Source organism: Papio anubis, chromosome 1 (genome assembly GCF_008728515.1).
Source record: "Papio anubis isolate 15944 chromosome 1, Panubis1.0, whole genome shotgun sequence".
In the NCBI taxonomy this organism is placed as follows: domain Eukaryota; kingdom Metazoa; phylum Chordata; class Mammalia; order Primates; family Cercopithecidae; genus Papio; species Papio anubis.
Window position 1 is genome coordinate 210,209,688 of NC_044976.1, and position 24,753 is coordinate 210,234,440.

General features: G+C 40.6%; 1 protein-coding gene and 1 pseudogene across 4 annotated transcripts in view; both read right to left on the bottom strand.

Annotated features, from left to right (window-relative positions):
- Positions 1-403: 403 nt before the first annotated feature.
- Positions 404-2,194, bottom strand: LOC103880514 (annotated as a pseudogene).
- A 4,178-nt stretch (positions 2,195-6,372) lies between these two features.
- Positions 6,373-24,753, bottom strand: part of RGS7 (regulator of G protein signaling 7) — a 568,234-nt gene continuing 549,853 nt past the window's right edge. For all 4 annotated transcript variants that reach the window (XM_017953401.3, XM_017953404.2, XM_017953406.2 and 1 more), the window contains one exon: positions 6,373-7,085. Coding sequence is in view for 1 of the 4 variants with exons in the window: in XM_017953406.2 (XP_017808895.1) it covers positions 7,035-7,085 (51 nt within the window). In the remaining 3 variants the exon portion in view is untranslated. The remainder of the gene's footprint in view (positions 7,086-24,753) is intronic.

Here is a 24,753-nt window from a genome sequence, read left to right on the forward strand (position 1 = left end):
AGCATGTCGGGATTGGGTAAGTCATTTCTATACATGTCAGCCTGGTGTTCCTCTGACGTATTGAATTGGAGGTGTCCCATGACTGAGGGTACCAGAGATAAGCATTTAAGAGCTCTGAGGTGCTGTTCTGAGATCACATCTTTAAGTTCCTGAATAATGTGCTCCACTGTTGGGACACTTAGGATTTCTTTTCTTTTCTTTTTTTTTTTTTTTGAGATGGAGTCTCGCTCTGTCGCCCAGGCTGGAGTGCAGTGGCTGGATCTCAGCTCACTGCAAGCTCTGCCTCCCGGGTTCACGCTATTCTCCTGCCTCAGCCTCCCGAGTAGCTGGGACTACAGGCGCCCGCCACCTCACCTGGCTAGTTTTTTGTATTTTTTAGTAGAGACAGGGTTTCACTGTGTTAGCCAGGATGGTCTCCATCTCCTGACCTCGTGATCCGCCCGTCTCGGCCTCCCAAAGTGCTGGGATTACAGGCTTGAGCCACCGCGCCCAGCCAGGATTTCTTTATAGTAACTCTCAGAGGTTAGCTGAGATTCCAAGTTACCCTGGTAAGCTCTGCAAAATTTCCCAGGGAGTTTCACTTGAATATCAAGTTTGGTTGCCAAATTTGTGACTTCCTCAAACCAAAATTCCTGATAAACTTCAATATTCTCCATCACTTCACTGAGTGAATGCAGTACTGCAGTCAAGCTATCGGCTGCAAAGAAGACATCAAAGGTTTGCCCCTGGAGATTTTTCCCAAAGGCTCTTGTAAAAGATAGGGTATTTTTAAGAACAGCAATAGTAACAATGAAATCAAAATCTGTTAGTGCACTGTAGAGTACAAATGCTCGGCCAGCTACACAGTTATTCCATCTAATATTTGTGTCACTATTTATACCATCTAAACATAAAACAAATGCTTGCAGAAGTTCCACTAAAATTTCAAAAACATCATGCCTGCCTGTCCACTGAGAATGGCAGAGTTCCTTCAGTTCTTTATCCCTTTCTTTACTGTTCCGAAAAAAGAACAGAAATTACATTGTCAAATTCTAAAAGCAGTTGTGGTGATTGATGGAAAAAAAGAACAAACTCCCTCAATTGTACCTAACAGATACTCCCATAACAGGTACTGATTTTATCAATCACATATTTAAGACACAGGAAGAGCAGAGTGGGTAGATAGCTTGGGGATATTTCTCTAAAAGTCTAGAAGGAACAACTTCCATTTTGGAAGAAAATTCAGTAGACACAACGTAAGCTTGGCCATGACAATACTCCATATTTAATCCCCACTTCTCAGCTATCGTAGTGTGAAATTTCACAGCCAAAATTTCTGCATCAGCTTCATAAGGCAGGAAGCCTGCAAAGTACCCTCTTATTTTATGAGACTCATCAACAAACCTCAACGAGACTCATCAACAAACCTCACCGACACAGGTAGATGCCCTTCCCCTACCATGTCCATTACATCATCAGTGATAATGGTAAAGAAATGTGAGTCTCTCACTTCCCTTAGAGTTTATTCCCGAATACAGCTCTCACAGATCTCTACATCTGCCTCTGCTGTGTTTTTTAAACAAAACAACGTGTTAACTGCTCTTGTCTCAAAGCGCTTTCTCAGGACCCCTTGACCACAATTTATCCAGCACTCCAGCACTGCGTGAAAGTTATCTGGAGTAGAGACCTGGGATTTCATCGGCCTCATGTCCATCCAGAGGTATGTTTTGCTTTTCCATCAGAATCAAGATTTCAAACAGAGATTTTAGGTATCCTTTGTTTTCCTTCTCTTCAAGGGTTAGAGGTAAAATGTCCTCATCTGGCCCTTCACCCCCTTCTTTACTGGGGTTCTGAGCATTGCTGTTGTTGATTTCTTTATGTTTTTGTTCCTGTTCAGAAGGTTCATCAACAATTCTTTTATTCATTTTCTAGGTAGGTTGTTCAAATGACTGGTAAGAGCAAATATTGTTGGTATTGCATTATCTCATAGAACTGTCCTATAAGGACTAGTTCTACAGACCCTAGACGTCTCAAAATGTTGGACCCCTCACCGGTCATGTTTATTTAGCTGATCAGGTGTTTTATCTTCTAAGTCTGCTCTCCTACAATTCACCCACTTCTGGCACCTGATCGGGTCCCTCCGCAACCTGAAGAAGGCCAGGTCTGACTGCGTGCTCTTCCGCGTGCAGTTGGGCGGCGCGCAGAAGTTCTGCATGGTCGCCAGCCCGCCCGCCCGCCAGCCTGCCCAGCCCTCCTCTCCGTCGGGGCCGAGGAGAGCAGGCATGCCGGCCATCGGGGCCGGGGAGGGCAGCCAGGACGGCCACCGGGCCGGGGAGGGCAGCCAGGACGGCCACCAGGCCACGGAGAGCAGGCAGGTCAGCCATCCGGGCCCTGGAGGGGAGCCAGGCTGGCCGGCGCACTGGGGAGGGGCGGGCGGACGAGAAGCCTCGAGGAGGGGCGCCGTGGTCAGAGGCCGGGCTGAGGACGCTGCTCTACAGCGCTCGGAGCGGCCGGGAGGGCTTACTGCTGCCATCGCCGTCTCTGGTGCATCATCCTACCCGCCCGGGACGCTGCCGCCTCCTTCCCTCAATGCCTGTTAATCAATTTTTAAATCAAGAAGTATTCATGTCTACCCAGCCTCTAATGACCTTTTTGAAAATGAAGTGGTAAACACATTACACATTTCAGCTCCAAAAACTCCTCAAAATATCTAAGGGCATCTGCAAGTTTTTCTTCTAATCTGATTTTTAAATGGAAGCATCTTATGTTTGATACATCATTTGATGTCTTTTAAAAAATGAGTTCTAGAGCACAACATTTTCAACAAAAAGTACACATGTATGGTTGTACAATAAAATGTATAAGATACCTATTTGTGTGTGTGTGTGTAATACATGAATATAGTTCCTCTCTATTCTTTATGTTCTTTAAATTCTTCATTATTATGCACTATTTCTTAAAATGGCTTAGGGGTTGGATTGGTAGCTTTGGCTGTTTCCTGCTGACGTTTTAGAGGGTTACTAAAATGTGCAAAGAGGTAGTCACAGACCACAGTAAAACAACTAAATATTCAACGTGCTCTTTCAAATGTGTATTTAAGGACACAGAATCTTCTGTGTGGAGACAATCCGTGCATGCAACTAGACTAAATTCGTGCTAGCAGCCAAGACTTGCCTCTCTCAGTAGACCAGAATTATTCACAAACCATCATGTAAAGAGAAGTGAGCAGCCAACCAGGAGAACTAAGGGCACAGCTGTGAGTCCTGAGGAGCAAGATCAAGTCTCCACTGCTCATTACGAAGAGGGAGGGTTTCTGCCTTCGTTTATTTTCGGACACAGCTTAGATAAGGTTGCTGGCCATATTTCTGTTATTTTGATTCAAGCAGAAAATCCCGTGCAGATCCACGGAACACATTATTGTAACATCGCTGAGAGGAGAATTGGGTCAACGCAATTTAGAGGATGAAAATAGCTCTGCAGTGTGAGTATAGAAACTCTGGTTTATTGGAGGATAACTTTTTTGATGGTCTCAAAGTTAAAAAAGTTAAAACTTAAAAACAATTTTATTAAATAGAAACTTGAGGGATTTTTATTCTATGCCTTATAGATCAAATGGTTTTAGCATGGGGTGGGAGGCAGATGCCAAGGGCTCACTGGAGCGAACTGCAAGGAACGCCAGCACTTTTCTGTGCTTCTCCTGAAGTACTCTTGCTTTGTATCTGAGTCTTGTCTAGGCCACATTAAATGGAGTCATTAGGCTTGAGTAACTTGAGTAACTTTTTAAATTAGGAATTCTTGACTTGGGGATACTTGCCTGAGGGTTTCTCTTTTCTGCTGTTTTTTTTTTTCTATGATTAAAAATGCCAAGAAGGGCAAATTTTTCCATGATTTGGAATTACCAGGAAGGATGGACTTCTAAGGACTAATGGCTTGTGAAAGATAACCATTGAAACAACCAATTGTATTTATGTAAGGCTTATTGTTTAAACACCGTACTCTTCTTATAGGATTATTGTTTCCCTTAAAAGAATGTTTCTACTAACTAGAGTTTTAATCTAACTTCAGTGCTGTCTGTCCAAGACTGTCCTGAATTGAGTGATTTTAAGGGATACGGTCTATCAATTTAATTTACTTGCATTTTATGGATTCTTCTTCTTTTTAAACATGAGCATATAATTAAATATCTCCTATACTGTTTACAGTGTTTAGATTATAGCTTATATATAAATTTCTCCTATCAAGTCTCTTCCATTATGTGAGTTTTATTAAATAACCAACAGACTCCACTGCTGATTTATCACGAATGATAGTAAATTTTTTCAGAATTTAAATTTATCTATAGTAAGTAACAGGCATTAATAACTTGGTTTCTTTTTTAAATAACCAGAGTCTGCAATGCCTTGGTTTATGCAAAAGCAGACAAGTCAGGCCCATCTCCTGACTGGGTAACCTTTTTTTGCCACTGATCCAGCCCTTAAAGTGAGTCACGTTGTTTACTTGGGGTCCATGGATGAGCTACAGAGATTAGTCTGTGAATGTCCTAAAATACAGTACAACTGTGAGTTTCTGTGAACTTTCACATAATTTTTATCAAAAGAAATTTGTGGTATAATGGATAGGTGGGCAGTATAGTGTGCCCTGCAGTCAGACTGCCTGGGTTTATATGATGATGGGGTTTGTGAGTTCTATTCCAAAATATTGAATATTTTAAGCTGAAGAAATTTGAGAAATGGCAGGTTCAGGAGGGACTCTCTGACCTTCCCTTGAAGCAGGTCATAAGACCCTCCTGTGAGAGATGCTGTCTTTATATCCAGAGAAATGGAGCATTCTTCTCCCTGAAGGTGGAGGGGTGCTGAAGAGAATCTGAATGAACAGGACTTGCTCAGTTTCTCCCGGTTTACTGCCCTTAGGGCCTCTCTCTCTGCCCTATCACATTTTCCCACGACTCTTCATCAAACCTAGTATAAAGAAACACTCAGGTTTAATCATTTTTTTAAGGTATTCATTTCTTAATGAAGCCTCCCATGTCACATAATACTTTTTTTTTTTTTTTTGAGACCGAGTTTCACTCTTGTAGCGCAGGCTGGAATGCAATGGCACAATCTCAGCTCACTGCAATCTCCGCCTCCTGGGTTCAAGCGATTCTCATGCCTCCGCCTCCGAAGTAGCTGGGATTACAGGTGCCCGCTAATCATGCCCAGCTAATCTTTGGATTTTTAGTAGAGACGGGGTTTCACCATGTTGGCCAGGCTGGCCTTGAACTCCCGACCTCAGATGATCCACCTGCCTCGGCCTCCCAAAGTGCTGGGATTACGGGCGTGAGCCACCGCACCTGGCCCGTAATACTTCTATTACGTAAATTTGTATGCTTTTCTGTTGTTAATCTGTCTTTTGTTACAGAGCCACAGCTAAGCTCCTAGAAGGGTAGAAGCCAAGATTTTTTTCCTTCCGTATGATCCCAATCCACTACTTAGCTCGGTGACTTCAAACAAGTTACTTAACCTCTCTCTGCTTCAGCGTTCTCAAAATTGCAGAAATGATCTTACAGGACTGCTGCGATGATTAAATGCGAGAATTCTGATGGCATGGAAAACTCTTAATGAAGTGGCAGGCACTTAGTAAGCATCACTAAATTTTACTAATTACATCACACAGTCAGCCCTCCATATCCACAGGTTCCATAGCTTTAGATTTAAGCAACCTTGGATGGAAAATATTTGAAAAAAGTCAAAAATAAAAATAATAATTCAACAATTAAAGTTATATTAATTAAAAATACAGTATAACAACTATACAGCATTACATTGTATTAGATATTATAATAATCTAGAGATTATTTAGTATGTGGGAGGATTTACATAGGTTATATGCAAACACCACACCATTTTATATTAGTGACTTGAGCATCTGTGGATTTTGGTGTCTGAGGAGGTCCAGGAACCAATTTCCCAGGGATGCCAAGAGGTGAATGTATTCTCAAAATAATCTGTAACCTCCAAAAAGTTAAGAGGCACTGACCTATGATATTTTTAGAATTGTGTTTTAAAGAACAAATCAGTACCTGATTTAATAAGTCACACTTAAGCCTAATTCGAACAGAAATATTAGTTTGCAAAATGCACAGATACATATCATGAGGCAGAAAGGCCTTTTAAATAGCTTTGAAAATGTGGAAAGTCAATTTGTGTTGTTCTTCCATGGGAGAAAAAGAATCTACCAAGTCCCAGGTGAGCCTCCAAAAAAAACTTCCATCTGCCCTTGGCTTCTGTACTATCCAAGCGTGTCTTGAAACCCTGAAATAAATTTCAAGGTGACAACCTAAATTTAACTCTGCAGTTGTGGGTTTGTGGATTTCTCAGCATTTTCTTTTTTAGTTAGCATAGAAGTCAAAAGTTACAAAAGCAATGAGATTCTGCATCTTTTAATGAAAGATAAAACAACAATATAAACATACACAAATTTACAGAGAAGGGAACAACTTTAATACATTTGGAGTAAAAGGTGTTTCTTCTTTAAATATGGTATAAAAATAAATGCAAGAAACATTAACGGAGAATGTACAGACAACAGACAAAGACAGGAGTTTCTTTCCGACTGTGGATACATTGGTGAAATGAAACTTTCTGTGCGAATTTACTGTTTAATAAATGTGAAGCCGTATGTATACTTATTGATATATACTTTTTTCTTTTATAGTTCTTCCAGTTTTTGACTGACTGAATTTTCGGTGAACTGTGTGTCTAGCTGAAGCTTTGAGAGAGAGAGAGAGAGAGAGAAGGAAAAAAAGAAAAGGTTTTACTTCACTTGAACTTGTTAAAAAGGAGAAGACACAGATCCAGCGTAAGTAGAGGGAGAAAGAAAGCAGACAACAGTTTGGAATGGAGGCATTGAGATGGAAGAGTCCACTGGAGATGGAATGTACACACACAAATAACAATTTAGGTCCTTTGCTCATGCAACATCTTGTTCTAATGTCCTCTGCTCCAGATCACAACAGCGAGCTACAAAGTATGTGCAGTGACTCCAGTCTGCATTCATGCTACAAGATGATCCGTTTAGTAAGACTGAACAAGGCTTGTTAACCTCTTGGACGTGAGAGATTTCCCCTGAGAAAATATATAAAACAAGAAAAAAGAAAGAAAATCAAGTATGATCACTGAAAACCTGCTTGGTAGTAGCAACTATTTACTGTAGCTGATTTGTGTGCAAGGGTCAAAACTGAACCCTTTAAGTCCATCTTAGTTCAAACTTCATGACCAACCTGCCTTCCCCGCTCCCTCCCTCCACTGACACGTCAGACAAAACTATCCTCCCTCCCTCCACCCTCCTACTCCTCCCAAATCCTTCCTCCCCACTGCAAACAGACTGATGGTTTCACAGCACAGATCAGCAAATCATAAAACATATCCATAAATGTTCCATCAAGGCTTAGCAATGAAGCAACATCTAGGTTCCCAACTGATTATAAACATGTTACAACAAATCTTAGTAAGCTGCTCTGAAAGATAATAATGTGAGTGCATTCTTGTTCAATGGCTGAAATTAATGTCACATTTATAAATATCTAGAAATGTAGAGGATATGATTGAATCAAACAAAATGCAGTTTTTGAGGGTGTGATTCATGAAACTCAAGATTGAGTGTGTCCCCTACCTTACATAATAATGGAGAAAAAGGTGAAAATTATACATCTGAAGATAAAAGTCTATTTGTTCCCTGTTTCCAGCTGTTGACGTCTTCCTATCCTTTCCTGACTTCTTCCAACCCTAATCCAAGAAAAAATCTGATCTATTCTGATTCCACATATCATACGATTACGTAAAGCACATACTTAGGTTTTAGAAATCTCATAAGTCAACATTGTTGCTGTTAATTACAAGTACTCTAGAGAGATAAGAAATCTGAGGCCGGGCACAGTGGCTCACGCCTGTAAGCCCAGCACTTTGGGAGGCTGAGGTAGGCAGATCACCTGAGGTCAGGAGTTCGAAACCAGCCTGCCCAACATGGCAAAACTCCCTCTCTACTAAAAGTACAAAAATAAGTCGGGTGTGGTGGTGGGCACCTGTAATCCCAGCTACTCAGGATGCTGAAGCAGGAGAATCACTTGAACCCAGGAGGTGGAGGTTGCAATGAGCCGAGATCGCACCACTACACTCCAGCCTGGGTGACAAGAGCGAAACTGTCTCCAAAAAAAAAAAAAAAATTTGAAGTATTTGATCAGAATACAAAACTGGTGGTTCTCATTTCATGTCTTATTTTATATGTTCTATTAAAAAATTATGTGGGCCAGTTATTTAATGAATTTTTGTACATCTCAAGATAAAACAATAAGTAAAAATAAAAAATTGGAAACATATATTTTAGTAATAAATTACAGTCATAGCAATAGTCTTGATTTGCTACCTAATGTGGCTCCGTTTTAGAAAGGGGATGGCGGTGATGGGAGATACATCATCACTCATGGTCATTGCCTTAGTCTATTTGGGCTGCTATAACAGAAAACCATAGACTAAATGGCTTATAAACAACAGAAATTTATTTCTTATAGGCCTGGGAAGTCCAAGATCTAGACACTTATAGATTGTTTGTCTAGTGAGGGCCTTCTCCTTGGTTTATCAATGGTGCATTCTTGTTGTGTCCTCAGATAATGGAAGAAGGAAATAAGCTCCCTGGGCTTATCTGATAAAGGCTCCTGCTCATAAGGGCTTCACCTTCATGATCTAATTACCTTCCAAAGGCCCTGTCTCCTAATACCATCACCCTTGAGATTAGGATTTAACATGTGAACTTGAGTGGGGAGGGAACAGAAATATTCAGTTCATAGCAGCCACATTTTTGGAAAAAGACAGTATGTTTAAGAAAAGATTAATAATTCCATAATCAACCTTTCTTTACACACCACATAATTACTGATAAGGGCCCTTTGCTGATATGAACAGCAGCAATGAAAATCATGCACCATTTTCTCTTAGTTTTTTCTTAATTGGGAAAAGGGTCCACAACTTAGCTTTCAGCAACTGAGAGGGAAGATATTAAAGTGGTTTTGTTTTGTTTTGTTTTGTTTTGTTTTGAGACGGAGTCTCACTCTGTTGTCAGGCTGAAGTGCAGTGGCTAAATCTTGGCTCACTGCAACCTCCGCCTCCTGGATTCAAGCGATTCTCCTGCCTCAGCCTCCAGAGTAGCTGTGACTACAGGCACCCGCCACCACACCCAGCTAATTTTTTGTATTTTTAGTAGAGATGGGGTTTCACCATGTTGGCCAGGATGGTCTCAATCTCCTGACCTTGTGATCCGCCCGCCTCAGCCTCCCAAAGTGCTGGGATTATAGGCATGAGTCACTGTGCCTGGCTAATATCAAAATTTAATGTTGGTATTTTCCACTAGGCTTCTGTTTATTCACTTTATGGGAGAAACAACAATAAAAGAGAAAACAGTTTATTAACAAGAGACCCTGCTTTATAAATAAAATATGCATTCCTGCCTGCTCTGGTCTGAATGTCTGTCCCCCTCAAAGCTCACGTGTTCAAAGCCTGCTCTCCTATGTGATGCTATTAGGAGGTGGGGGCTTTGGGAAGTGACCAGGTATGAGGGTGAAGCTCTCATTAATGGAATTAGTGCTATTTATGTCTGTCTGTGTGTCCGTGTGTGTGTGTGTGTGTGTGACACAGTCTCACTCTATTGCCCAGGCTGGAGTGCAATGGTGCAGTCTCGGGTCCCTGCAACCTCCGCCTCCAAAGGCCCCAGTCACTGGGTTCAAGCGATTCTCCTGCCTCAGCCTCCTGAGTAGCTGGGATTACAGGCATAAGCCACCACGCCTGGCTAATTTTGTATTTTTAGTAGAGCCGGATTTCGCCATTTTGGCCAGCCTGGTCCCAAACCCCTGACCTCAGGTGATCCACCCGCCTCGGCCTCCCAAAGTGCTGGGATTACAGGCACGAGCCACTGCGTCTGGCCTAGTGCTCTTATAAAAGAAGCCCAAGGAAGCTTGTTTGCCCCTCCCACCAGGTGAGGACACAGTGGGAAGATGGCTGTCTATGAATCAGGAAGGGGGCCCTCATCGGACACTGAACCTGCCAGCATCTTGATCTTGGACTTCACCAGCTTCTAGAACTGTGAGAGATAAATTTATTTTGTTTATAAGCTACCCACCCAGTTTACGGCATTTTGTTATAGCTGGCTATAATGGACTGAAATGCTGCCTCCACTTCCATGCCTATTTCCTCATCCGTAAAATGAGGATAATAATAGTACTTACTTTCAAATCTTGTTCTGAAGACTGATACACGTAAATTGCTTAAAACCATTTATGGATCATTTTGTTCACTCAGTTTATGTTGGCTATTACCTTATACTATCATTATAATTATTAATACTATCATTATATGCTGTCTTCATTAAGATACCCAAACCCAGAGTCACTATTCTGACACTGAGGAGGACAGAAAGTTGTAAATTAAAAGCTAAAATCATAAAATCATACTGCTTTTCCACCCCAATCCTGGGCAACAAGTTAATCAAATGATGTTGAAATAAAAAAGATTCAGTTCTTAAATACAATGCTATTTCCTGTGTTTACTACTGTAGTCTCTGTGCTATGAATAGAATTGTATACACATGTGCATATATACCTATTCTGAGACTAAAAAATTTATCTTTAAAACGTGCTTACTTGGCTGGGCATGGTGGCTCATACCTCTAATTCCAGCACTTTGGGAGGCCGAGATGGTTGGATCACTTGAGGCCAGGAGTTCAAGACCAGCCTGGCCAACATGGTGAAACCCCATCTCTACTAAAAATACAAAAATCAGCTGGGTATGGTGGGGCACACCTGTAGTCCCAACTACTTGGGAGGCTGAGGTGGGAGAATCATTTGAACCTGGGAGTTGGAGGTTGCAGTGAGCCGAGATAGGCCACTGCATTCCAGCCTGGGCTACAGAGTGAGACTCTGTCTCAAAAAAAAAAAAAAAAAAAAAAAAAAGTGCTTACTCTTTGTGGGATAAAGGAAGGTACACATCAGTACACGTTGGTTGAGGCACAACAATTAATTCTTATATAGTAGAAGACTGGGGGAAAGATGCTAATATAAAACTGTTTCTTTTAAAACTACAGATTAATGTGATTTGGTTCAAAATTCTGGGAAGAGGAGTGGGCCAGGTGCAGTGGCTGACGCCTATAATCCCAGCACTTTGGGAGGCCTAGGCAGGTGGATCATGAGGTCAAGAGATTGAGACCATCCTGGCCAATATGGTGAAACCCCGTATCTACTAAAAATACAAAAATTAGCTGGGCATGGTGGTACAGGCCTGTAGTCCCAGCTACTAAGGAGGCTGAGGTAGGAGAATCGCTTGAATCTGGGAGGCGGAGGTTGCAGTGAGTCGAGATCGCACTACTGCACTCCAACCTGGGTGACAGAGCGAGACTGTCTCAAAAAAAAAAAAAAAAAAAAAAAAGAGTGAAATAGTTACATTGAAATTGGAAGCCATTTGAAACTTAGATACAGTCATTTTTTTTATTTGAACGATTAAATCTACTGTTGTCCTTATCAATTTATAAAGAAAAAAAAATGTGGTTCTCTTTCTACAGTTTTGTTTTTATTTTTCCAAATATCCTCAAATCCTCAAAGCTACTAGTACGTGGCCTGATACGGACTTCATTAAAAATTGGATATGATATAAGTTAAGCGTGACAAGCACTTGTCCCAGGAAATAATTAAAAAACACTTTTTCATAGAAGCCCGTAGAGAAATATAGGCCCACAGTAAACCTGGGGCTTTGTGATATTAGCATAACAATGGGCAGAAATGAGAAAACATACAGGTGTATTTTAACAACAAAACTCTGTGTGGACCAGGCGAGGTGGCTCAGGCCTGTAATCCCAACACTTTGGGAGGCCGAGGCCTGCGGGTCACCTGAGGCCAGGAGTTCGAGACCAGTCTGGCCAACATGGTGAAACCCCATCTCTACTAAAATATGAAAATTAGCTGGGCGTGGTGGCAGTCGCCTGTAATCCCAGCTACTCGGGAGGCTGAGGCAGGAGAATTGCTTGAACCCAGGAGGTGGAGGTTGCAGTGAGCCGAGATCACACCATTGCGCTCCAGCCTGGGCAGTAGAGTGGGACTCCATCTTCAAAAAAAAAAAAAAAGATCTTAAGTGCAGCACTGAGGTCAAAGCAGAAAGCATGGATGCCCAATGAGCCATCTGGATTGGAAGATTTAGATCACTTGGATCTATTTGCAAACCATGTGCAAATCCTGCCTTATTCACATACTAGAAAGGAAAATACATAAGCCCTACTCTAGTGCACAAAGAAACTATTGTGTCTATACTTCTGGTTGCTCACTCTATTGCAATGTATTAAGTTAAAAAGAACACAGATCACTTCCAGGGAAGTATACATGGTACGATATTTGCATGTCAGCCGTTTTGGAACAATCAATTTCAGTGTAGTTCCTCGGATGCTATATGGAACCAGCCCCTGCCAATGATCTTTTCCCAATTTTTCCAAATTGAAGAACCTGAGAAATGGTTTTTCAAAATTATTTTTAAAATTTTCGAGACAGGGTCTTGCTCTATCACCCAAATCAGGGTGCAGTGGTGTGACCATGACTTACTGCAGCTTCGACCTCCCAGGCTCAAGCGACCTCCTGCCTCAGCCTCCCAAGTAGCTGAGACCACAGGTGTGCACCACCATGCCTTGCTGATTTTTTATTTTTAGTAGAGATGAGGTCTCATTATGTCGTCCAGTCTGATCTCAAACTTCTGGTCTCAAGTGATCCTCCCAGCTCAGTCTCCCAAAGTGCTTGGATTACAGGTATGAGACACTGTGCCTGACCAAATCTGAGAAATTTTTATAGCTAAGTTTTAAAGTCTTAATTCCATAAATTAAAAGGGCTAACAAACCCTATCAATAGCACTTTTAAAAAACCAAATTGCTTACAATAATTCAATAATTTTATCTGAATAATACTTATTTTTAACCCCATGATTACATATGTGTTATGTGATTTAAACTCTTCCTGTCAGATTCTAAAGGAAACAGATTATAGTGGAAACAGAAATCTATAGAGAAAGACAAATATACTTAGAACATAACAAAAACTCAAGATCTTATGACATTTTGTAACATCTAGTTAATGGTGATATGCTAGAAAAAGAAGCATATAATCAGTTTTGGGACAAAATAAACCTGGGACTTCAGCTGCCACGTAGGTGAATAGACAGCATCATCCTAGTCTATAATTACATAAACAAAGAGAGTTCTCTAGTCTGTCACAATAAAACTTCCCCTCCACTAAACCAATTCCTTTCTGTCCTAAATGGTTTGTAGAGATTTTGTTATAATTAGGGACAACACCCTCAAAACAAAAATAACAACCTATGTATTTGTCCTTAACTTTTCCAAGTGAACTATCAAAGGTACAAACTTTAACTAACTTTAAAAACATCATTCTTGGCCTGGGCGCAGTGGCTCATGCTTGTAAACCTAGTACCTTGGGAGACTGAGGTGGGTGGATCACTTGCGGTCAGGAGTTTGAGACCAGCATGGACAACATGGAAAAACCATGTATCTACTCAAAAAAAAAAAAAAAAAAAAAGCAGGGCATGGTGGTGCATGCCTGTAATTCCAGCTAACCAGAAGGCTGAGATAGGAGAATTGCTTGAATCCAGGAGACAGAGGTTGTAGCGAGCCGAGATTGTGTGCCACCCTACTCCAGTCTGGGTGACAGAGCGAGACTCTGTCTCAAAAAAAAAAAAAAAATCATTCTTAGTCTTAAAGTAGTAACAGAAAGTTGATGATAAGGAGCCTTGAGTCAGTAGGAATTGATGAAGGCCAGGCTCTTAGCTACAGCCTGACAGCCTGGGGCGTTAGGGAGACGGAAGCAACTTTCTACATTCCTCTCCTGCAATCCAAGGAAGCAGAGAGAAGCTATGTTTGCTTGAGTTACTAAGCCCACTTATTTTATTGCTGTCATAAAAACACAAAGTATGGCCAGGCGTGGTGGCTCATGCCTGTAATCTCAGTACTTTGGGAGGCCGAGGCGGTGGATCATCTGAGGTCAGGAGTTCAAGACCAGCCTGGCCAACATGGTGAAACCCTGTTTCTACTAAAAAATATATATATCACAAAATTAGGCAAGCGTCGTGGCAGGTGCCTGTAGTCCCAGCTACTCGGGAGGCTGAGGCAAGATAATCACTTGAACCCGGGAGGCGGAGGTTGCAGTGAGCTGAGATCGCGCCATTGCACTCCAGCCTGGGCTACAAGAGTGAAACTCTGTCTAGAAGAAAAAACAAAAAACAAAACAAAACAAAAAAACAAAGTCTTTTTTTTTTTTTTTTTTGAGACGGAGTCTCGCTCTGTCGCCCAGGCTGGAGTGCAGTGGCCGGATCTCGGCTCATTGCAAGCTCCGCCTCCCAGGTTCACGCCATTCTCCTGCCTCAGCCTCCCGAGTAGCTGAGACTACAGGCGCTGCCACCTCGCCCGTATAATTTTTTGTATGTTTAGGAGAGACGGGGGTTCACCGTGTTAGCCAGGATGGTCTCGATCTCCTGACCTCGTGATCCTCCCACCTCGGCCTCCCAAAGTGCTGGGATTACAGGCTTGAGCCACCGCGCCCGGCCCACAGTAGTCTTTTCTAGTCTACAGGACACTGAAGAGATTGAGCAGAAATAAAGGGGCAGAGTTTTAGAGGGTGGCTATGAAACAGCTTACAGAGAAGAGTAGAAAGTTATCAGCATCTTTTAGATTTTTTTTGAGGCCAGGCGCAGTGGCTCACGTCTGTAATCCCAGCACTTTGGGAGGCCGAGGCGGGTGGATCACGAGGGAGATCGAGACCATTCTGGCTAACACGGCACCGCGTCTCTACTAAAAACACAAAAAAACTAGCCGGGTGAGGTGGCGGCGCCTGTAGCCCCAGCTACACGGGAGGCTGAGGCAGGAGAATGGCGTGAACCCGGGAGGTGGAGCTTGCAGTGAGCCGAGATCGCGCCACCGCACTCCAGCCTGGGCGACAGAGCGAAACTCTGTCTGCAAAAAAAAAAAAAAATTTTTTGGAAAAAAATGTAACCTCCATTTTCGCTATCCTTTTACAATTCCTGCTTGTTTGTCTCCAGCCATTGCCTCCGAGTGTCTCCCATATGTTGCTGTAGACTCGGACGTATATTCTTGAGTGCTTTGTAGGCTGCAGAGACTAGGGAGAGGAACTGGGAGTAAGAAAGGTAAAAATCTTGTCATTGCCTTTCCACTGGTTTATGTGATCCAGCTGTCTCACCAGATGCTCAACCCCACAGCTCTGTTAATAAAAAGAGCTGACCATATGGTGGTAAAATGAGATGCTATTGGACCAGAGATAGGGAATGCTTTTAGGAGAGGCTGAGCTAAAAGACGTTATCCGTTTGTTATTTTACTCTCATGTTGAAAAATACCCTTTTTTCCCACTTACTGAACCAGGGATGGGGAGTGCTCTTAGCAGAGTCTAGACTAAGGGATGCTAGATGTTTGTTATTTTACTCTCAAGTTGAAAATTCCTGTAAATATAAAAAAAAATTCCTGTAAATATATTCACTTGTAAATATAAACGTCTTTGCCTGGATTTCCAAATCCTTCACTACCTGGGTTTCGTGGCCTGTCAGACTCTTTACTGTTACCCATGAAGTGGTTCTTTGGCTGGCCCTTGTGCCTGCTGCTGTCTCCGCTAGTCACCTGTTTGTGCATGTACCTGTTCAGACCCTATCCACTCTTCAAAGATGAGCTTCTTATCTATGTCCTTGTTGAAACCTTCTAACTACCCCTAAACTCCAGCAGTTCCCTCTTTGAATTATTCTTACTGGTAGAATCTGTATTAGTGCTTTTATATGCCTTCTTACATGGTTTTGTAAGTCATCTGGCCTGATGAAGTAATAACGGACAGCTGTTAAACAACATTAACATTACAGTAGTCTCCAAATAAGTACTTGATTATTTGCAAGAGTTGAGGTTCTTTGGCTGCAAATCTCATTAAGGAAATAAATTTCTAGAAATCAGGGTAATGAGATTCCAAGGTCTTGGGAGAATTCACTTTTAATTTGGGGGAGGAGAGGCGTGGTGGAGAGAGGGATGAGGGTCACTGGTCACACCCTAAATATTAACAGATTGACTAATAGAATCAGAAATCTTTTCAAGTAGGCAGGTGCTAAGAAGGAATTCAAGCTAGGCCAGGTGTTTGGGAAGCTCTTGCATGATTTAAATGAAATCAGTTTTTCCAGGTAAACTTACAAATGAGTTTACTGAAACACAATGAATAATTTTTATAAAACTGTGGAGAGTGGGTGAGTTCCTAGAATGTTAAAGATAAGCTTGAATTCTTGAGATTTAAGATGGAAAGGACATGAGGAAGACAATTCTGTAGTTAGTTTTGGAACTGTCATATTTAACGTTGAATGCTGAAAAATATTCTAGTACTATGTACTAAAAGGAGATAGCTCATGAACACATATACGTTTAAGTACTGGTCACTAGCTTCCTAAGAGAATTGAGAAGGAAAAAGTATAGCCAAATACTTCCATTTTCTTAGTTAAAAATATTTTTCCATAATAAAAGCAGTATATGTTCACCAAAGAAAATGAAGAAAACATAGAAAAACAGAGAAGAAATAAGTATTACTTGAAATATGATCATTTACTTTCTATTATGTCCTTCTACCTTTTTATACACAGATACATGTTTAAAGAGATTACATTTTGTTCAATTACCCATGTTATAGATGTTTCTTCTAAAATAACACTGTTTTACCAACTAAATGAATTAGTTGGTAAGGAAATCAATTTAGAGAGATGCTACCAACACTTAGAAAAAAATTAAGTATAGAATACATTTTAAAAATCAGATTGCATTGCACATAAGGGAATGTATTATTATGTTATTTCGGTTCTATGCACATATAAACACACACAAATACAGTTTATACAGTAACCATATATATGTACACACACACATATACAAATATGCACAAACACACATATGTGTTGGTCAAATGTGGCTACTCCGGGCACACCGCCCATGGGTTAGCCCTGCTCTGCAAAGAGCAATAGAAAAATTAATATTTAAAAAAAATGTCAAATATGGGTATCATTAAAAGAAACAAAAGCCAATGCTTTAAAATCTAATTTTTAATATTTGTATAACATTCCAACAGTAGATATGTCTTGATATATTTAAGAAATCCACAATTGTTGTGCTTTCAGACTGTGTTCTATATTTGACAATTATATAATGCAACAAATATTTTTTATATGTGGGAACATCTGGGGTTTTTTTAGGATTAAATTACTAGAACTTGAATTACTGATTCAAAGTGAGAGATTTTTGACCTTTTGGCACATTCTGTCAAATTCTATTTGAAAAGTGATAGCAATTCAGACTTTTATGAACATTGTACAAGATCACCTATTTTCTTAACCCCTTTCTAATACTAGATGTTATCATATTAACAAAACAAACCTATTTGGAGGAAAAAGTGATTGTGCTGCCTTCTGAATTTTACTTAGGTATTAATAACAATAGGTTTTCTTTTATGTTTTCTCATATATCGATTTACTATTTGTATTTCTTTTGTTAAAATTTCCGAAGTCCCTCTCTAAGTCTTCTAATGGTGTGTTGCTCTTACAACATTATATGTTTGCAAGGAACTCCCTGTAGACCCTATATTACATTTTTGTCTGTCATAGAGATGCTCATTTACTCATTTTAAAAAGGAGTTTACCAGATTTGAGGACAGGAACTTGCTTTAAACAAAAGATCTTCGGCTAAGTAAGGCATGCAGCAGTGTTTGCAGTATCTCTGTGGTTGGAAAAGAGAAAGATGTGCTTCATAACTAAATAAACAACTATCTTCATGGTGTGCTATTAGGGCAGTGGAATTCTGTCTTCCTCCCTGTTCCTTATGACATTTTAATCAGTAATTTGAATGATTAAACTGATGAAATTCTGATAAAATGTATGTATGATCCGCTTATAACCTTGGTTAAAAGACTGAGTAACAAAGAAATGCTTCAAAAAATTATGTAAAGCTATACAAATGAACTAAAACTTACAAGATAAATTTAGTAGAAAGAAGGGTAAAGAACCAACGTACACTAAAGTGAAAAGTAAATAAATAATGAACAAAGAAACTTAGCAGCAAAAGACAAAATTAGGGACAACTAATCTCAGCACATGAGAAAAAAATCAAATTTTTAAAGTATTTTATTTTAAGCCCCAAATGACATTACATGTTGCTCTGGTTGGGGACTACAGTGGGGAAGTGGATGCAATTTTCAGGTTAGATTTTAAAAGTTATAGTATACAAAGCCAAGGAGGTGATATTCCCACTTTATGCTGGCTGGGCCATATCTCAAATACTATGTTCAGTTATGATTATGAGGCCTACTGGTGAACTGGAGCACATGTACAAAGTGAGCAACCAGGATGATGAAAGAACAGGAAATTATTAAATGGGAAAACATTAGAAGCTCACTTTCCCGTTATAAGTGTCACTCAGATTTAATTTGCTAGCAACATTTAAGACATCTTTACTTTATCAAGTCTTTTTGTCTTCAGCTTAGTTATCAAAGAAATATCTTTTTCTTTTTATACTCACATTTCAACAGGTTTATTTTAATAAAGTACTTACATGCAATATGCAATAAATTTAATTATAAACAGCTGTGGGAACAAATGGAACAAAACAAACAAAAATGGACTCTTACACAGTTCAACGGGTGGTTGCAGAAATGTGAGGACGTAATTGGAGAGCAGCCTCTCAGCTGTGACATTTGTGTGCTCTTGACATTCACCATGGAGAAAGTGGAGAGCATTGGTATGTCTAGGGCAGTGGTTTTCAGAGTGTGGCCTTAAAATCAGCAGCAGCAGCATCACTGAGAATTGGTTAAACATGAAAATTCTTGAATTGGATCCATCAGTAAATGACTTACGTAGACTTTCTGAAAGATGGAGTCCAGCAATCTGTGTTAGCATGGGCCCTCCAGGCGATTCTGATGCATCTCAAGTGAGAACCACGGATGTTTAGTAAGGAGAGATCAGCTGGGAATACTTCTATCTGTGTGATGATTTTTAAACGGTATGGTTTTGGGATGCTTGAAACCAATGTGGAGCAGAGAAAAAGAAGAGTTCTAATGTAATCAGAGATGAGGTTACAGAATCTGCATTTGCCAAGCCCCTGGTGATTTTTGAGGTATGGATAGTTGGACCACACTTAGAAAAATAATGAAGTAGGCAAGGCACGGTGGCTCACGCCTGTAATCCCAGCACTTCGGGAGGCCAAGGTGGGTGGATCACTTGAGGTCAGGCGTTTGAGAACAGCCTTGCAACATGGTGAAACCTCCTCTCTACTAAAAATGCAAAAATTAGCTGAGTGTGGTGGCGCATGCCTGTAATCCAAGCTATTTGGGAGGCCGAAGCAGGAGAATCACTTGAGCTGGGGAGGCAGAGGCTGCGGGGAGCCAAGATTGCACCACTGCACTCCATCCTGGATGACAGAGCGAGACTCCGTCTCAAAAAACAAAAGAAAACAAACAACAAACAAACAAACAAACAAACAAAAAACAGAAACAAAAAGGAAAGAAAGAAAAAAAGAAAATGAAGTAGAGTTTTTTTTTTAATTTATAAATTTGTTTTTTATAGAGACCAGATCTATTATGTTGCCCAGGATGATCCTGAACTCCTGGCCTTAAGTGATCCCCACAACCCCTGGCCTCGGCTTCCCAAAGTGCTGGGATTACAGGCACAAGCCACTGTGCCTGGCCGACGTAGAGATTTTAACTAAGGGAAAGAAAAAGAAAACTTGGGGGAGGTAATGTAAATCACACCTCAAGCAATTCACTAGTTGTCATCTAGAGGAAGGGCTTGTATTACTCTCTGGTGGCTTCAGGAAATAGAACTAGGATTAATAGTTGGAAGTTACAGAAAAATGGATTATGGAAGGGATTTCTAAGGGATGGAATGATCTGCTGACTAAGGGTACCACATCTCAGATACTTAGGAGCTGCCAAATGCTGAATACCCATTTGTCACTGAGCCTACAAAAAAGATTCTTGCAATGGACTGAGGATTGGACCCGGGGAAATATGGACCTCTAAGTTCCTTTTCAATTCCGAAACTCCAAAAATTTTATCATTCCCAGTATCTCCTGAAAGTACCTTGAAGATTTACATTTTACAGTCAGAAAAGAGAAAGCTCTCCCAATAATCTTTTTTATCTCATGTTAGGAATATATTCTTGTTAGATATTAATAGGTCTATTTCAGGTGAACAGTGTTGAAAATAGGGGCTTGTTATTCTCCTTTGTAGTAACTGAGCCCATGTCCATTGGGGAATTCGGTTTTGGCTGATGAAATAGATGAAAAACTTCTTTAATACCAAAATAAAATCTGCATGACTCAAAGAGGCAAAAAACTGATGGATGAACTTTTTATTCCCCCAGAAATAATAGAGCATTCTAGAGAATGTGCTTTAAATTTCCAATAACTGCCACAGCCTATTTTAGTAATGGCCTCTGCTGGTTGAAATTACAGATACATGTGGTGTATTTAGGATTGTCCACTGTGTGTTCCTATTATTCTTAGATACTGGCCATTGACAAAAACAATGACAACAGCCATCAAAATATGGTGCACAATGAAGAGGGCATCAGATTTTGCCCAGTCTGGACTTGTGTATAGTATCAGCCAAAAACATATGAAAAATGCACCGAGATTTCTGTAGCTATACACATAATACATCCATGCTTATAGATGGATGCAATTTAGATAAAGATGTCTAATGTATCGCTATTTTAAATTGTCTATTTTAGTGTTACTGCTTTCTGGGTACTAGCAAAAATTATGGAACAGAATAAATTAAAACCACAGCTTGTCATCAGTATAAAAATGGCTTTCTTTTCTGAAAGATGCTTCATAAAAGAATGCTAATGAATATATACGATGCTACATGTGTCTTTAGAATAAGCAAGAGAAAATGATTTTGAAAGAGATGACCTGTTGATGACCCAGGGCTGCCTAGTAAGTGACCTCACAACTAGAAATAATTAATATACGACTCCATTTTTGGTGGAAATTAAATTTGGACACCATAATAAATCCAAACTTTATATCAACTTAACTTCCATTCATCTTTTTCCTAGATACTTAAAACAAATTTATAAAAATAATGTGCATATATTACCCTTTAGACCATTGATGGAATTCTGCTTAACTCTTTTTCATTCTATTCAATGCTGTTTAATTCAATGACATAAATTGAGATTGAGAGTTGGCCATCTGCAAGGCACTGTGCCAAATGTAGAAATGCTAAGAGTACATTACATATAAGATATAAGTCCTATATCTCCTTGCTTTACTGAGCTACAATTTTGTACCCTAATACAAGATTCAGATCACTTTGAAAAATAATTCAAGTTCAAATAATTCAAGTTCAAAAATCATCAAATAAAATCAAAGTGATAATGCAACATAATGAGCTAATGGTCATATAACATGATTTCAAAGTGAGACAGTGCGACATTTATATTTCTGCTGTCAAATCTTCCAGTAAACTTGGTTCAAACATGTTCTAAAAAGTTTATTGGTGCTACAAGTCTTGTTCTGCTTTCATTTCTTCTACTTTACCACCCAAGTTTTTGTTGTTATCATCCAATGTGCAGATGGCTACAGTAGCTGCCGATGCTGTAAACACATCCTCCTATCTCTAGATTCTCCTAGCTTGCCCTCATCTGCTGTGTAGATGATGATGGCCCATGTGTAAATCCAGAGCACAGAATATGTTCCTGATTACCTTCTTCTGTACTCTGCTTCTCTAACTGGAAACCTCCACAGTAGTCCTTGCCTGAATTTGCCATCTTCAGACCCTCTTTCTTGTGCCACCTTTGCTCTGTCTCTCTCTCTCCTGCAGGGCCCCACTGTTTAGTGGGCAGGTCTCTTGCTTAGGACTTAACTCTTCCTCTCTCTGCCTACTCTGCACTGCTTTAAGAGAAACTATCATGATTTATATTAAGGAGGTTAGTGGAAAACCAGATCTGTTCAATGAACAGTTAACTTGCATGAGCAGAATGAATCAACCTAGGTGCGCATGTTAGTAGTATCCCCAAAGTAGTAATTTGTGTTCATATCTATCCTCTTGCAAAGTATAAGCTTCTTATGAGCAGGGGCTTTGTCTTACCTATCCATTCTCAGAACAAAGTGCCTGGCCCACAGTAGGTTCCCAATAACTGTTTTGCTGTTGTTGTTGGATAAAAGAATCTAGTAGTGCTTGAATACATGCATGCTCTTGGGCTGTAAACTTATCATACAGAGCACGCAGGATGGTCTCTGGCTGAAGCTTCATAGCTACTGGCATAAACCCAAGACTTCATGTTCATTGGAACACAATACTTTGGGAAATGCTGTAGAAACTTCTGCCCCTGGCATATGTAGCAGCAGGGGCGGCATTTCCCACTATGGGGAGTGTCTACTCGGCAGTCCCACAGCATTCCTTAGGAAGCCCCAGGGCTGCATTGGACACTGACAAAAACCCATGATACAATTCAGAGCTCCTAGAACTCGAGCAGCAACTTAAGAACTAATGATGCTACCAGGGCAAAATGAAGATATATTGTCCGAACTCAATTAGGCTACGTGGTCTGATACATTGCACACCAATTGATTTACATCATGCTGCAGGGAGACTAAAATTGCTTCCTCAGGCCAGTTATCATCACCACCAGTTTCAATAAAATAAGATGGATAGCCATATCTGCCAACTACAAAATGACAAATGAGATGGTTTCAGGTCCATAGCAGAAGAAAGAGGAGAAAATAGTTCATCTTTGAGCAGACACACTTCATATGCTTGTTGGTAATATCTATGGTGGGGAAACTCAATGGCCAGTTTATAACTTATTTTCACTGAAGATGTAGTAGGAATATATTTATTTATTTATTTATTTATTTATTTGGAGACAGAGTCTTGCACTGTTGCCCGGGCTGGAGTGCAGTGGTGTGATCTAAGCTCACTGCAAGCTCTGCCTCCTGGGTTCACGTCATTCTCCTGCCTCAGCCTCCCGAGTAGCTGGGACTACAGGTGCCTGTCACCACGCCCAGTTAATTTTTTTTTTTGTATTTTTAGTAGAGACGGGGTTTCACCGTGTTAGCCAGGATGGTCTCGATCTCCTGACCTTGTGATCAGCCCGCCTTGGCCTCCCAAAGTGCTGGGATTACAGGCGTCAGCCACTGTGCCCGGCCATGGTAGGAATTTTTAAGCATAGTTTACCTGTATTAGTGTATCTGTAATCCCAGGCAACAGAATCCATAGCACTCAACCCTAAAATAATATGCACAAAGTCTTTCTTTAAGGTAAATTCACAGGGGCGGAGATGTAAAATCAAAACCTTCCTTCTCGTAGGTTCCAAGTCTGCTTATGTCCTATGATGGATGTTTTGCGAACCAGATAATCTGCTTCATTATGATGGGTGTTCATGTCAGTTGAGGATCTGACTCACTCTGTGGAGCTCTTACCATGCCTACAACTTCGTTAACAGATATGTAATCTAGAAAATGACCTTTCTGAATACTCTAAGGCTTGTCTCTACGTTATTGTGGTAGAAATTGATATCAATGGAAGTGAAAGTAAGGACAGCCACGCTGTCTTTTTTAACCACAAAGAGTATCACATAACCTGACACTTAGTCAAAACTTAATAGCTGTTGATGAATGAATGATTTAGAAACTAGTACAATGGTATCTAAAAGCAATGATATAAACGTAGCAGATGCATGGATCTTAGGCCACCAGGTCAATTTTTTCTATTGGGATTATTTATGAGGAAAAAATCCAGTGGCAAGTTTATATGTTTTCCTTTTAGTTGTCATAGGACCCTTTCCAAAATAGCCTGTTTACACTAATGTGCGTGTAGGTCCAATCAATAAAGTCCAGAGTGCTCAGCCTGGAGTGACATGGCTCAATCCTGAACAGAACCAAGGTCCATCCCAAACGTGCCAGGAATGGGCAGCTGAGGGACTGCCCAAGTACCTTCGACACTGCACCGCACTGCACTGCTCCTACCCTGGTCCCATAGCTGGGCTGGGGCTGTGATTCCCAAACGTGGCACCCGTATCATTCACAGGTTTACACTGCATGCAGAGGGTAGTTCCCAGCTTACAGTTTTATAAGTTTTATAGGTTATTAGAATATGGAGGGAAATCGCACACTAGATTTTACATTTAATAACATCCAAGTTAGGCTGGGCATGGTGGCTCATGCCTGTAATCCCAGCACTTTGGGAGGCCAAGGTGGGCAGATCACCTGAGGTCGGGAGTTTGAGACCAGCCTGACCACCATGGAGAAACCCTGTCTCTACTAAAAATACAAAAAATTAGCCTGGCCTGGTGGTGCACGCCTGTAATCCCAGCTACTTGGAGGGTGAGGCAGGAGAATCACTTGAACCCAGGAGGCGGAGATTGCGGTTAGCCAAGATCACGCCATTGCCCTCTAGCCTGGGCAACAAAAGTGAAACTCCGTCTAAAAGAAAAAACAAACAAAAAAACAAACAAAACCAAGTTAAAATTCATTTGACCAGGAACTAGAAACTATCCTTAGAGTCTTCCACAATGTTGAAAAAAAACAATATAAGTTTCCCAGAAAGTAGCTAGAGTTCTTCACTGACTGAAGACTAATTGGCAGTGGAGGCCTGTCATTAATGTGTAACACGTTGGTGTCGGAAATCAGGAATACAACATCTGATCCCCGCCTTCCAGAATAAGTTATTTTTCC